This window comes from Pavona decussata, unplaced genomic scaffold (assembly GCF_977016875.1).
Source record: "Pavona decussata unplaced genomic scaffold, jaPavDecu1.1 SCAFFOLD_49, whole genome shotgun sequence".
NCBI lineage: Eukaryota > Metazoa > Cnidaria > Anthozoa > Scleractinia > Agariciidae > Pavona > Pavona decussata.
This window is the reverse complement of record NW_028145471.1, coordinates 2,035,958-2,051,647: the sequence shown is the minus strand read 5'-3', so window position 1 is coordinate 2,051,647 and position 15,690 is coordinate 2,035,958. Positions and strand designations below refer to the sequence as shown.

The window sequence follows — 15,690 nt, the reverse complement described above, 5'->3', positions numbered from 1 at the left end:
TTCCATACTAACATCATAGATAGGTTAGGTGGACTTATGGATAAATTTACGAAAGTTTACTCTTCAAGTGTTTTGGTATAGGAGATATGAGTTCCACTCTCCATCACCCCCTCTGGTCCTAGTTTTTCTGGTAAATTTGACCCAAATTTGACAGCCAGCAAAAACTAAAATTTAGCGAACGGAGTTCGTGTTCTGTACCTGATATCAATGGTCATAGAACTTCCTGTAAAAAGCCAGAGATATGCGAAATAAGCAAAAGTCACTCTCCAACATTTAGTTTTGGAATACCTATATTTCGCATCTGCGAATAAGCAAGAAATTAGCCATTTTCGAACTCACGCAGAACACACAACTAAATCTTCAGCAACAATCGGATGCTAAAACAAAACACTCTTACCTTCCCTCTATCACAATCACCAATGATCTTTTTGGGCCATTCAAACAGCAAGATGCTTCACCACCTCCATTACTCCTACCACTCGTTGTCATGTACAGTACGACACGACGCAAGCAATGTGCCGATTAAGCCGCTCTTGGATTCCATATTGGATTTCTCCACGGTTAAATATATGCAGTTGACTAAAGTGGTCCCAAAAAAATTAGAACCCCTCTCTGGCCAATTTAACAGAGGGAAAATTTAAAAAGAAATACGAACTAAACAGAACGACGCCATCTTGAGTTGGATTGCTCTCAAGGGACTGGGACCTACTTATTTTTACTTTGGGTTGGGAGGGGACAGGGAAGGACCTATCGCCAGCGCATTGTTGCTATAAACGTCTGTTTGTCGCGATAAACAGCTCAAGATCTGAACAAATAATGACATGAACGAATCATGCTCAAAATAGAACCAGCAGAACCGCGCAATAGCATGAAAAAATAACTTCATTGGATTTTTTTTATGATCTCTACCTTTATCGCATAGCAATCAGATTGGATGCGTGACATAAGTAGAAACAGTGTCATGGAATTGTGTACCTTTAAAATAAACTGCGCAAAACTAAAGATAACTGACGGAAAATGTGCGCTTGATATTTAGAGAAAAAAAATTTCCTTGCAGATCCCCTTTGGGTTGGAATTTCCTTTTTCCTATAGATAACTGCCTTTTCCAAGGTATGTTTGTTTTGCTTCCGATCTTTTGTTTACTTATTTTGAACTATGCTAGTTTCGTTGGTCTGTCAATGAACACATGTCGTGAAGCGAAATATTTACCGAGGAGCCCTCACTGAATACGTCATTTGCTTTAAATAAAAGCGTTGGACTTATCATTCCGGCTTGTCATGTACACCAGAAGGCCCTTAGGAGAATGCGCTTTTTGGTTATAAAAGCTGCTGTTGAAAACTTACACGACAAATTAACAAAAAATTAGTTTTGGCTGTATTATCTCCGCTTTGATACCTTGATAAATATGATAGGAAATCAAATAACATCACGTTAACGTAGAATCTGCAACGCCCAACTCTTAAACTTTACTGGGATCATCACAAAATTGTCTCCGAGTCGAACAAATAAAGAAGTTATATATCGGTCCAATGGAACAGTAATCTTACTATTAATTCAAAACATTCACCTTAAGCTTGTCCTCAAATTTTGAGGTAGCATCCTCCACTTTAAATCTGCTTGAATGGCCTTTTCGACAAGTGTTACACAGGGGTGAAACAATATTTGAAATGTTGATTTCAATTGAATGAGATGTTTGTTACATTGTAACAAAACAACGCATCTGATAAATTAGCAGAGATTTCCGAACTGATAAGAAACTACACGTAAGGTGAAAATATCTTCAGGTGACATATAAAGAGTAAATTAATAACCAAAAATAGGTGAACTGCGAGAAAATAATTTAAATATTGGCTTATTGTACATACCGGATCCTATTGGAACTGAAACTTGAAACTCCTGGTATATTTCTTCCGACACCTGTTTGTTTACCCGACGAGTATTTTTTAATTTTTTCGCTTCACCTCTGTGAGATGGGTGAGAACAACTGGATTTTAACTTCTGGTAATGTGTTGTTAATTCGTATTTGTGCTTTGGACATTTCCCTGTCTTCCTCTGATAGAGAATGCAATCCGGCGCGATTGAGAATAACATCAGCCTCGTTAATCCATGTCCCCAAACCTCGACTTCGATCCACTGACACCCAGATTAGTTAGATAATCTGTTAAATGTTTTCTGCATGATTTTAGCGGAATCAGTAACATGGAGCTCATTTGGTGCGTATGGTGTTGGACCGTGTTGGACTGTCAACAGTTGAAAATGAGCAGCTCATTTTGTGGTGTACATTACGCTTCTGACTGCAATGTAAATACTGTCGCAAAAGACTGGAGCGAAGACCATATGTCACGTAATAAATGTAAATATGGTAAGAACGAAATTGTCATAAAATACTTTCGTACGTGTATAGTCTCTTACGATATAAAATAATATGAAGTTATTTTTTCTGATTTTTTTCCCTTTGTATTGAAACAAAATAGAGTTTCTGCAAGTGAATCTGCAAACAAGACTTCCAACTGGGCTACGGTATTGTTTCTCCAAATTACTCTTGCGTTTTTGGCTCTTATTTGATTTGTTGTAATCCCGTCTTTAACAGTACAAGACAGCTTGACCCAGAAACTTCGCCTAATCAAAGCCCACAAAATGCAAATTAAATTTCAAAACAATTTTCCCTGCCCAGCAAGCATAACAACATGTAGGCCATTTAATAAGCAACGAAAATGGTTGTAACTCTCGTTGGTATCTTCATTTCCCAATAGTTTGTTATTCCTTGCCACTTACGGCATGAGCCTAAACCAGCCTTCCTTAAATCAAAAAGCTTACTTATGAAAAACAGCGTGGAACAATCATGGCCCCTGGCTCCCTGACAACCAATCAACTAGTTCCCAGTCTATCCCGCGTGAACAAATTCAACATGGCGTCGTTTTGTTTATTTTCGCGTTTTCTTAATTTTCTTTCCGTCAAATTCGCAAGAGAGGGGATTTGAATTTTTTGTGGAACTAATTTGATCAACTGAATATTTTTAACTTAAGACAAACCCAATGCGAAATCCAGGAGCGGCTTAAACAGCACATTGATTGCGTTCGTGTCGTGCTGTACATGACATCGAGTAGTAGGAGAAATGGAGGTGATGTGGCATCTTGCTGTTTGAATAGCCCAAAAAGATTATTGCTGATTTTAATAGATGGAAGCTAAGAGTGTTTGGTTTTGGCATCCAGTTTTTGCTGAAGTTTTAGTTGTTTGTTATGCGTGAAGTCGAAAATGGCTAATTTCTTGCTCATTTGCAGGTACGAAATATAGGTATTCCAAAACTAAATGTTGTAAAGTGACTTTTGCTTATTTCGCATATCTCTGGCTTTTTACAAGAAGTTCTATGTCCATTTGTATCAGGTACAAAACATGAACTTCGTTCGCTAAATTGTACAGTTTTCGCTGGCTGTCAAATTTGGGTCAAATTTACCAGAAAAACTAGGACCTGAGGGGGTGATGGAGAGTGGATCTCATATCTCCTATACCAAAACACTTGAAGAGCAAACTTTGGTATATTTATCCATAAGTCCACCTAACCTATCTATGATGTTAGTATGGAATGATTTGGCCAACCCCGATCTTTTTTCTTCTAATTCCTAATTCGTTAGTGAAATTCATATTCAAACTCTTCCAACATGATATCCGCTATTGCGCAAAAAGGATTTTAAGGAAGACCTGCGCAGTTCCTGGTTCAAAAGCTACGGTTGGGTTTGTCATTCACTTGTGACCTTGAGTTTCTTTAGTTGATCTTACAATCTTTGGAAATATGTCGTATGACTATGGCAACTGTGTCATCTCAATAAAAAATCGTCCAGCGAAAGGTCACGTGAATGGATACAAAAATCCCTTCTACCGCACTGAGATGTGCGAGGAAACGCGATGCGCCTATGTGAAGGTCGAGGGAAAAATGAAGCGCGCTCTCGCGTTTTTCACTCGCTTACTATGAGGGGAACAAAAGACTGCTGGTAGCACACAATTAAAAAAAAATATATTATACTTCCTTCCTTCGCTCCTGGTCATTATTTCAATAAGAAGATATTTGTATCCCACAAGTTTGGACGAATGAGATTTCTCCTCGCGCGCGAGATTCCAATTGACATTACTGTTACGTCACAAAGGAAATTTTATTCACAGTTTGTAAGTCTAGCTGACGGCGTGTACTTTTGCTGAGTAATTTATTGTACGGAATACTACAGAGTGAAGAGCTTGATTTTAAAATGGAATCCGACAAGAAAGGTAAATTTTCAAGTTTTTATCATAGAAAACTGTGCGACAAGAGATTTCTCGCAGTACAAGGGCACATTTCTTAAAATAGAGTTTGCGCTCAACATTTCAACCAACTTATCAGTGACTTACAACAGAAAATGAATCGTTAGGAAGTAAAGTAACGGCATGGCCCAGTGACTGAAAAAAGAGTTCCTAAGCAAATTGTATTTAATTGCCCTTCTTGTAAAAAAACAAAAGATAACAAAACAAAATACTGGAAAACAGATGTAAACAAATCGTCTCCCGTGGCACGAGCTCCAATTCCTGGGAACGCGCACCAGACCACACGCGCCATAGCAACAATCACGTCATTTTTGACAGTTTGTTTTTCCTTCAACTTTGCTGCTGATTTATATTTAACCTCGTTTAATTAAAGCAACAAAAACCTCGGAAATGCATTGGCTACCATTTAAAATTGTTTGTCTCAGGTCGGAAGTCAACCTTCGACGATCGGAATTCACTTAGAAGGAAACTACAGGATATAGAGAGGCAGAATGCGGTAAGGCTCTTACATATTTTTTTTGTTGACAAAATTTTCAATTTTTTTTACCGATATGTTTACTTTGGCCTGCCATCACTTCCAGTAACAGTCAAAATGATTGTTCAATATTTCACCTTATGATTTACATACATACAACAAATTATAAACTAGCTAGGAAAACACGTTAATAGATTATTGTCAATATACAAGGAAATGGCACTTATCCACTGATGTACTCAGACACCTTGGGGTAAAAAAAAAAAAACGCAAGTGGTAACGCATTAGTTCCAGTTTCGTTTCATTAGTGAGCGACTAGCGTAGGTGCATTTCTGTTTCACAACACCGCGGAGGGTTTATTTGAGGAGGGCGCTTTGCTATATCCGTTTATTCGATGGAGGATACTAAGGTTTAATTGTGCAAGTAAATAATTACACCTATAAGATACTTTTCATCTGAAGACGGAAAACATTTTATTTCTTTCTTACAGGAGCTGAGAACCTCTATAAAAGGCAAGGAAAGCCAAATCAAAAATATTAAAGATTTGGGAAAGTAAGTGAAATAGTTTTTATACACCTGACGAAGACAATCAGTGTACACCACATATGCTCCATCGTTAATTGTTTTATTTACTTACACAGTGAACAGAAGAAGAAAGTGGGAGAGTTGGAAAAAGATCACAGGAAGGAAATGGAGAAGCTTCAGGTATGAAACACAATTCATTTTGGGCGAATTTCCTTTTTTTTAGTCGTACAGGAGCGGGTTTTGGAGTGGGTTGGGGGGGGGGGGGTGCTAAAGGCTAAAGCGAACGCCTTAGCGTGAGACAACTAGGGGGATCCAGGGACATTCTCCCCCTGAAAAAATTTAAACTTAAGTCTTCTGAAATGGCTAGAAATGCATCAAAAACTGTCAATTGTATCAACTAAAATATAACTAAAATATGTTTTCTTTTCTTTTGAAGTAAGGAGTCAATGTTTCAGTCTGTCCCTTACATTTGACCAACATAACAGACTGAAGAAATAGAAATTTTTGACTTGTTTTCTTGTGGAAGCCAGCTTGTGAAGACCCAGTTTCCTTGTTCATGTTTCCGTAAATCAGATGTGCTTCTTTATTCGTTATGACAGCGGGACTGAATGATCCATGATGACAGTAGCTGTGCATAATTCTCCGTTTCAAATATTTACCCGCAAGCTTTCATAAATTAACGCCTTCGTGTAGAAACTTCCTCGACTCATTCAGCGATGAAACTTCACCTTCGTGAAATACCAATCCACGAACGAACGAGTGAAAATAGAAACAACAGCTGAAATTCCGTTATTTCACGGTTGAAATCTAGTCGTCCGTTGAGCAGCAAAACTAATGACAAACTGACTAAAATTCTCGGTTTTGTCGGTTTTCTAAGGTAAGTTGTTTCTGTAAGTGATGAATATGATTAAGAAAAAATTAACCATCTTAAAGGTGTGGGTCCCTGAATAATTCAATTCAGAGTTGAACAATAAATGGTGATCTTTGTAATCTGCTATCTATCGGTGGCGATCTAGTGGTATGATAATTTTTGTCTTTTCTTAAATTTTTCTGGTGAGGAGTTACGGGAGCAACACTTCCTCATCCGGGTATTTTTAGTTGTGGTGAGAATTTTACTAACAAATAACTGATCAGTTAATTTAGTACGTGAAGCAAACTTTAGTTAGTGAAACATAACTTTGATCTTTATTTTAAACAGAACGAAATGAAGCGGTTAGAGGCAGAAAATGAACCATTGAAGAGGTAAAATGCAGTTTCCGATAATGATAAGTAAATGTAGTCCATATTTAAAGCTGTATGCATGTAAACAACTTATTTTACTAAAGATTTAGTTGCGTTTGCTTTCAGTGAAATCGAAGAAAGGAAAGCTGCAAGGAAAGAGGTGAAAATTATTTACTGTTCTGACTTTCGCTTAGGTTAAAATTAAGAATCGTTATTCCGTGATGGAATTATATCGGCAATGCATTTAGTGTTTGGCGTATTGTGAATATTACTTACACCCACACCCACATCCAAAAAAAATGTCTAAAGTATTTTTTCCTCTAATCGCAGGCAACTGCCAGTACCAACACAGAAGAGGAAAGGTAATTGATATTAATAAAGAACCAGTGATAAATTTGAGGAAAACTTTGTTTTTTTGTAGCGTATTTATTGTGATTTTGTGTATTTTCAGGAAACTCCAGGAGCTAAAAAGGGTACTGGAAGAAGTGGAACTTGAGGTAAGTGCGACCTTGTTAATCACAGTTAATCAAAGCGTTCACGGTTATTTATTTGTGCTGTGATTTGACTTTGTTGGAACAATCTGGAAGTCAGCCACCGAATTTGAAGAGAGTGTCAGAGTTACTGTTTTTTACGAGCCATTGGTTTGTGACTGATTTTTGTGTAGTGGACTGTATAGTGCTCTACCCACTATGTCATCAGGCATAGAGTGAGTGAGTTAGTGTCCGTAAACAAACAGATCCGCAGCGCGTGCAAATAAAGAGGTCCGCAGCAAAGCTGAAACTATTTTTATATTTTCCATTTAAAATTTAACAGAAGAACTCACGTTTCTCTTAATTTCTACTGCAAAATTGGACAAAGCTCTGGTTAAAAGAATGGGCAAGTTTCGTAGCGGTACATACGATATTAAATGATTTACTATCACATGGGCTTAAATGTAACCTGAGTGACGCACTTGCAGATTATTTATTCCAATAAATATTTTTTCTATTCTTCAAACAGACACAACAACTTGCAGATACGGAAGAAATCGTGAAAGAAAACATGAAGGTTTGAATCGGTTTAACGTGTCTAATTTAAAGGTTTAAACAAACATTTGTAATAGACAACTGACCATCGTTAAGGCGGAGTGAAACAGCTGTATAAACAACATACAACCCTCAATTCCTTGATTCGCTCTGTCTCAGGGCTAACTCTCAGCGAAACGCCTGCTCTCGAATCTCTTTACGACGGCCAAATTACATTATCAACTCACTTGATAAAAACGAAGATTTATTTCCTCTCGACGGAGCCACACAGTTTCCATATAAATTAATCCCTCTATCTACCCGAACCAATCAGTCTGTTGCAATCATCAGTCAGTCAGTGAGTCAGTCAGTCAGTCAGTCAGTCAGTCAGTCAGTCAGTCAGTCAGTCAGTCAGTCAATCAATCAATCAATCAATCAATCAATCAATCAATCAATCAATCAATCAATCAATCAATCAATCAAACAATCAATCAATCAATCAATCAATCAGCTAGTCAGTCTGTCACTCTGCCAATCTTTCTGTCTCTCGCCAAGCCAGACAGCCAATCAGTCGTTTTTTCCTTCCTTGCTTGATTAACTAATTCATCTATTCATTCATGGGTTAATTACTTTCCTTCTTTGCTATTTGTACAGATGCAAACTGCACTCATTGACAAATACAAAAGGTAACTAATGATTTGCGCTTTTAACACTTTCAATCATTTAGTAGCGACTTTTGATTTTATCTCTGTTCAAACATTATAATTAAAAAATCACTGAATTTCATCATTTCACAGTGAAATAACAATCACAAAATCAGAAAACGAAACTGTAAAGATAAAGTTGCAGAAGGTAACGTATTGTGAACTTTATCAATATTTTCTACGTTTGAAGAAGAAAATAATAAACTTATTTTGGGGAAGAGACAGCCTAATTGAGTTACGATGGCTTGTAATAGTTTCCATCACTTTCCAGCACTTAAACTTTAATGGATCAGTTCTACCACCCTTTGTCAATTAATACCACAATAATAGTAGACAAACAAATGCCTAATGATTGGTAAACAAGTGATAGCCGCTTTGTTGACAAAACAGGCTACCATAGCAACAGTGTGCGCTGCCAAAAACTTCCCTAATTTAAGCTTTTAGTGGTTATGCTTTAAGAAAAAGCTCGGTGTCTCCCATATTTTTTTTTAGGGACTGTGGTCACTATTTTCAGATACAGTTTTTTAAAAAGTTTACAAATATTTATGTAGCCTTGTATTGCGAAATTGAACTTTTTTCTAAACTTAAGAAACACACCGGAAGCAAAATAATTACAAATTATTGAGGAGCGACTCAACAACTTTATGCTATGTGTTTTTTTAATATTCCAGCTTAACGAGCTGCACGAGGAAAGAAAGAAGTGAGTATTCATGATATTAGACGACAACAACAGAAATTTCTATTTACCCCAGAGTCTACCCAAAGCATTTACAATGTGACTCACTAAACATGGTCGAGAATTGTAATCTCAGAACAGTGTTATATTTTTTTCGGGCTGATAAGGAACACTTTAAGTTATTTTATCCATTTTAATGTACAAACAAGCGCAAAATGTATTATGTTCCTATACTCTGATAGAGGTACGGAAATGTAGTAGTTAGCGCGCCGAACCTTTCAATCAAATTTTCGTTCGGAAGATTGGAGGGTCGGTTGTTCGAAGCTAGGGTATTCATTACCTTACTCCACATTGTCTCTCTTCACCAAGGTGTATAAATGGGTATCGACGACATACTGCTGGGGGTAACCCTGGGGTGATATGCATCCCATCCAGGGGGGAGTAAAACTACTCCTGGTTGCTTCAAGCTCCAGCCGTGTGGCCCACTTAAGATAGTAGTCCAACTTTACCTTGCTATGCTCCGACGACAAATGTACCTGTAGCTAACATTGACTCACATCGTGATACCTTATTTCTAGAGAGCTGGAGTCTTCCATCAAAGAATTAAATTCGGTGCGTGAAATGGTAAGTAAAACATATAATTTAATGTGCATGACTTACTTTTCATTCCACACAAAAGCCTGACAGTGCATATCATAATGATAAAAAATGAATATATAATATATATAATATAAGAGCTATTTACTTTTAAAAATCAACTTAATGCAATATGCAGACAATTATCGTTCGCGCTCGCTATTTTTACATATAGCAAACCTTTTCTTGACATAAGTACGATTTCAGTAAATCCTTAGTGTTTGCTATGTGGTTTTCATTTGAGGAATGCTATTACACAACATTAACTTTGGTGCCCAAAGGAAAAACAGAAAATTTGTCATTATAGCAAGAATTTCTGCCTTGCTCTGCAGAATAAAGCAAAACAAGAGACAATCGACGAGACAAAGGAATACATCCAGGTTTGTTTTAAGTCCGCTGATGTATTTTAATTTAATTCATTTACCGGCATTTGATAGTGCAACCTTTAGGAAGGATTTCGCATGTTGTTACAATGAGATACTCCATTTTCTTCGCTTTATGTAGAAAAAATGCTTGGAGATGTTCAGGGCTGTGGAAACGTTTGAGAGAAGAGTTCAGGTTAGTTTTAAAACCACAAAGAAAGTGAATCATGTGATAAGCCAAAAGTAAATCTTTTGATGATGGATCAGAGTTCTACCTGCAAACCATGCGCGCTTTATATCTGGCCAAACGTTTCCGGCGGTTTTAAGTTTCAAACTAGTTACGTTTGAAATTGGATTTCTATTCAGAATCAAATTATTTTGATTTCTTGTAGGAATTGGAAAAGAAGAAGGCCGAAGTTGTAAGGTAAGGAGGCACGAATGATATTCATTATTTTAGTGCCGTAGCTGTTAAAAAGTCGCTGAAGTGCTTTGAAAACTGCGTTTTACCCTGGCCGGTTTGTCGCCCACATACCACACAAACCTAGCCGAAAATTAATGTTAATTAACGTATTCAAAAGTACTTTTTTCAATGAAAGACATTTTTTAGATCTGTTAACGATTTTGTTTTCTTAATTTTCAGCCAAAATGCTGCGATCGACCGCGAATTCGCAATCTGGCGTCTCGAGGTAAAGATTTATAAGAATCTGATTTAAAATCCTTCCTCGTCACAAGGCCACTCAACAGTTCATTTCAGTTTATATCTGTGCGGAAAGGTTTTATGGCCTTAGATGTTTGGAATGAGTTGGAAGGAAAATCTAAAGTTTTCTCCGGCAAATTGTCACCTCATTTGTTTTGACAGGGTCAAATATTCTGTTGAAACTGTAAAATAAGGTCACCTTGCAGTTTCATAAATGAATGAATAAATTTAATAAAGCCCAACAGCTCGTAAACTCAGGGAGCAAAATTTGGTTTCCTAAAACCAATCAGGTCTTTACATTTACAGCTAAAGCATCGAAAACGATCAAACTGTATTCGCTTACACAGATATGGCTTTAAAAGGGCAGAACACGATCTGGGAGCACAGAAGAGGACATTTAAGTATTTTACCTTCAATGTTGTCCTTGGAAATCTTTTTCTATCTCTGTCGACGACTTGAATTCGTTTCCTACCAGTAAGTTACTATCATGCAGTATACAGGCCCGTAGCGGGGGGGGGGGGGGGGGGGGGGGAGCCCCCCCAGAATTTTTGGAAGTTAAAGAGCAATGTGCCCAAAAAATATCATGAAAACAAATTAATGTTGAATTCTGACGCTGCAAGTGTCTTTTCACAACCTTTAAATATAATAGTCTGTTTACTACCTGTCAGTACCCTTCGCTAACAGGAACTCCTATCTTGTGAATCGGAAATAAGAATCAAAATGGATTGAAATCAACCAATCTGAAGCCATGAAAGCTATCGAAATAAACTACTTGTTTTCTAAGACATCCGCTCATTTTAAGCAATACAAATGTCCTTAGTTTATAAAAAATTTAGTGTTCCCGCGTTGTCACACAAAAAGCCACACAAATATGTCCTCAAGACCAGAGGAAAAAAAATTCTCCTGCCGTCGGATTCTTACTGCCCGATTCCAAATTTAAAAAGAGAAACAAAAATTTGTCGTCGTTTGTCTACGTCCTTCCTTAAACGTGAAATTAGGAAACTTCACGTAGTAGTCCACGTTATAAAGAAAAGGCAGAAAGATGTACCTAAGAGTGTGATCCAGGGTGCAAAGTTATTGTTTTACTTACTAAATCTACCGGGGTTTTTTGATGTTCTCGTTAAACTCCCAAATCAGTCTGTTTTTGAGTGACGGGGGTAGTTTTGTTTCACCATTTTGCTAAGCCCCCTCAGTTGTTTTAGCCTTGCTACGGGCCTGGTATATCCTGGTATCTCGTTTGTCCAAGGCCCTCTATAGATTTTGTTCTATGTTTGTTGAACTTTACCAAACTGTTTCCTCCCGTTTGAAATCCTTCACGAAATGGTTGTTTTCCATTTTTGTCCCAAAACCATGAAGGGCCTTCGTGTAACAACTAACCGTCGATCTGTTTCTTTCAGATGAAAATCAACATCAACCAAAAGGACAAGTAAGTATTGAAACAGCAAGTCTATATTAGTTAATTTGTTGTCACTGTTTGTTAAGCAGCCGGTTAACTGAATGTCTTACAAATTAATTGTGTTTGTTTGTGCTTCTTCTATTTTGCTTTATCATTCAGTTTGATGTTTTGGGTTATTGTCAGACCAAAAGACCAAACTGAATGATAAAGCAAAGTATTGACTTTTCTTTGATTTTGGCCTGTATTACTTAGTTTATTCTAATCAGTTACGGTAGTTAATGTGTGCAAATCAATCGGAATTGTTTCTGCTTCAGTCTTCTGTTTGGCTTTTTCGTTAATCTTGATTTTCATCTAATTTTAGGCTAGAATTGAGATTAATGATAAAGCAAAGTAGTTATTGACTTTTCTGTCTTAAGGTATTATTATTATTATTATTATTATTATTATTATTATTATTATTATTATCTTGGCCTGTATAAGTTTATTTATTCTCACGCTTAGTTAATCGATGGTTAATGTAAGCAAAATTGCAAATTAATCGGGTTTTGTTTGTGCTTTGTCTATTCTGCTTTATCTTGGCCTAACATTAGGCCAAGATGAAATTTAACGATAAAGCGAAGTAAGTATTGACTTTTCTTTGTCGTTTATATCCAAGTAAAACGGAAATGTTTGTTCTTTTAGTTCTACGAATGAAGATTTTGATAACAAATTGATTCAATAAAATTATTGATTTTAAAGATGTACCGTTCAAGTGATTTTTATGAACAAACTAAACCTTGCTCGTTTTAGGTAGTCAACCTTTCCAAATGGTGATCACGATCCGATTTGTCCTTATTATGTAACTACTTGATCAAACACACGATTCAATGAGAATAATGAAATGATCAACAAAGATGTTTAGGAAACAGTCGATAAAAGTTCGCTCTTAGTATTGTGGCCAGTTAGGGAAAGGGTTGTCTTCCTTTACGAGTTTTCCTGAAAAGTATGCCATGATGCAGTGTACGGGGTTTTAAGGCTGCCCTACGAGCTCGAAGGACCCATTGAAGATTTTCTATTGGATTTTAATCCGTTTGCAAAAAAACAACACCGATACTTAAAGGGACAGTCCATCACGCATGAACTTAATCTTAAAAAAACCTCACAATGTTTCCTAACACATGAAACCTTAAGCGGCAGCCTCTTGCTAACGTTTTTTTTTTTATAGTTGTTCCTCATAATTTCATTTTTTTCTACAGCGAGATTGATGCCGTCCGTGAGAAAATTGCACTCCTCCAGGCCCAAGTAAGTACATGTATAAGCATTGAAAGTGACGGGAGCGTGAAAGAACTGTAATGTGAAACACGAAATACAGGCGAGTGTTTCTCTCCACTTCTTGATTGCTCTTGCCTCTTCCTTGTGTACGTCATAACAGGACTAAACACCGTTGAGTTTGTGAGAAATCTGCCTCAATTCGCCAGGACTTCACTTGAGTGCGAACGGAATGGTTTCACTAAATTTTGATTGTAGCAACACTGTGTGTTTGCCTTTAAGGACGGTGCCTATTTTTTTTACTGTGCACACGTTTTGAGCTTCTTTAGATACTTGGGTTTCCTATGAGTGGGGCCTACTAATACAGGGATATTTTTACGCAGTTTAAGACTGTGCAGAGAAACAGAACTTAGCAAGTGCTCTTGGCGTACAAAAAGAAAACCGGAATTAACCATGCATTGTTCAGAGATAATAAATCTTCAATTTGGAAATAAAACGCCATACATTGCTTTGTACTTTGCTGCTTTTTAGAATACTTGTGTAATTGTTGCTTAATTATCTCTAAAGAATGCGTGGTTACCCCCAATTTTCTATTGGATTCCAATAGCCCTTGCTAAGATCTGCTTTCCCTTTGTAGTCATAAACCACACAAAAATACTTCCTTATTAGTAGGCACCATCCTTAAAGGGGCACTGTTACGCACTTGTTTTGACAAAGTACCTTTCTTCTAGGATCAAATTGTTGTTAGAGCAATGGAAATAAAATATTAAGTGATTACTCCTGGGCCAGAATAAGTAAAAGAGTAAAGATAACATCCACTTAGAGCTTCTTCATCCAAATTCCAAGAGTCTCTAAAGGCCTGCATGCGCTGTAGTCTTCCTGTAGCGCCTCCGTCTGTCATTCCCTTGGGATGTTTTACTTTTCACCAGTCTGTGTTTTTTTCCTGAACCAACCAGTTTAAGGATCTTATCAAGGTTTTTTTTGTAATCCTTTCAATTTTGCTTCTGCATTTTTAATTTATTTAGTCGAGTAGTTGAAAGTAACTCCTGGCGATGTAAAAAGATTTTAGCATCATCTTTGTGACGCGCTCTCTGCTTGCATAGGACAATGTTTAGTAATGCGAAATTATATCTGAAATTACAAATGTTAGAAATCGGTCAGCTGTGATCTTGTTTGTTGCTCTTAATGAAAAAATTGATGCCAAAAATACGCTGGGACGAATAAACGTTAGCTTTTGTATTTCTTTACGCTGGTTAATTGACCTTTTCAACATATTTTCTTACAACTATTCGTTTTCACTCCCAACCGACAAAGCACTAGACAAGCACAACAGTTTCTTTAAAAACTTCCGCGCTTAATCCCGCATGCAAAAGGAAGAAGTTTGAAGATATGAGCTCAGGTTTTCAACAATCTGAGATGAAGTCATGTTCATCAAGAAAAAGATTCTCACTGCACCGTCCGTTCATCTAAAATTTGTCTTTAATCTCTGGTCAGTGACGCAATTGTTAAATTGGTTTTACAAAATGTTCCGGCTTTAAAGTTTCTAAAACACATACAGTCCTTTAAAGATCGCAGAGAAGTGAAATTGATTTTGTTGTTGTGTGTGAGTTTTGGCTTGTTTTATTTGCTGTTGTTTAAATTCTTAACAAGTTCTAAGCTATGCACACTGAAACAGACCCTCCTTATGGCCACACCGCAGTCAACACGACCACCTTGTGATTACGGTTATTTTGGTTTGGTCTAAACAAATCTTCATAAACTAATTTTGTTATTGTATAAATATAATCTCGTTAATCCACCCAACTCAATAATATGACAAACGTTATATGGAGTGGTTATGGTCGCGTCACTGACAGATTCTATTGTGCCTAGTCTGATTTTATTTCTCACAGTTTTTCTCTTTTTTCCCTTAGAGTGCGGATAAAAAGAACAAGAAGCCTGGTTTATTCAGACGAGTTTTCCGCCGACTGTTCAAGCGCCACTGAAACGTCTGTTCAATTAATAATTAATCACACTTGTAAATAGATTTCTTCTTGTGTTAAACTACAAGAACTGTCCAAATGTTTGTAAATATTTATTTTTTCATGTTGTTATGGAAACAGAGGAATAAAGATATGTTTTATTCCGGAGAGATTTTGTCTGAATGCAGTCCTCATTCGTCAATATGACTTAACGGAAGTCCAAGTCGTAACTACTTAACAGGAAGTCATCTAATACAAGCGTGAGTATGAGTATCAGTCTCGTTCTTTTATCCACTCAGTGACCACGTGATCAATTCGCCTTCAACGGAAAACATTCCAACTCACTCGTAACCGCGTGATCCATTCGACTCAAATGGACAACATTACTACTCTCCCTCGCAGCTTACGTGGGTTTTTCTGTAAGTCTCTCACTAGACTTTAAGCGAGTCCAATAGAATCTCATTCACTTCACTCGTGACAACGCGTCTATCG

The 15,690-nt window shown here is 37.0% G+C and overlaps 1 protein-coding gene across 2 annotated transcripts; it reads left to right on the top strand.

The window, feature by feature from the left end:
- Window positions 1-3,961: 3,961 nt before the first annotated feature.
- Window positions 3,962-15,353, top strand: LOC146481601 (uncharacterized). Of its 2 annotated transcripts, XM_085108382.1 has the most exons (20): window positions 3,962-4,260; window positions 4,719-4,789; window positions 5,259-5,320; window positions 5,410-5,473; window positions 6,492-6,535; window positions 6,641-6,674; window positions 6,845-6,876; window positions 6,966-7,011; window positions 7,514-7,561; window positions 8,173-8,204; window positions 8,316-8,370; window positions 8,894-8,922; window positions 9,477-9,522; window positions 9,867-9,914; window positions 10,039-10,092; window positions 10,289-10,320; window positions 10,537-10,582; window positions 11,991-12,019; window positions 13,225-13,270; window positions 15,151-15,353. In XM_085108382.1, the coding sequence occupies exons 1-20, from the start codon at window positions 4,242-4,244 to the stop codon at window positions 15,220-15,222; spliced, it is 909 nt and encodes a 302-aa protein (XP_084964508.1). In that variant the 5' UTR covers window positions 3,962-4,241; the 3' UTR covers window positions 15,223-15,353. The 2 variants fall into 2 exon arrangements, with proteins under 2 accessions (XP_084964508.1, XP_084964509.1); XM_085108383.1 differs by lacking the exon at window positions 7,514-7,561.
- The last annotated feature ends 337 nt before the right edge of the window (window positions 15,354-15,690 follow it).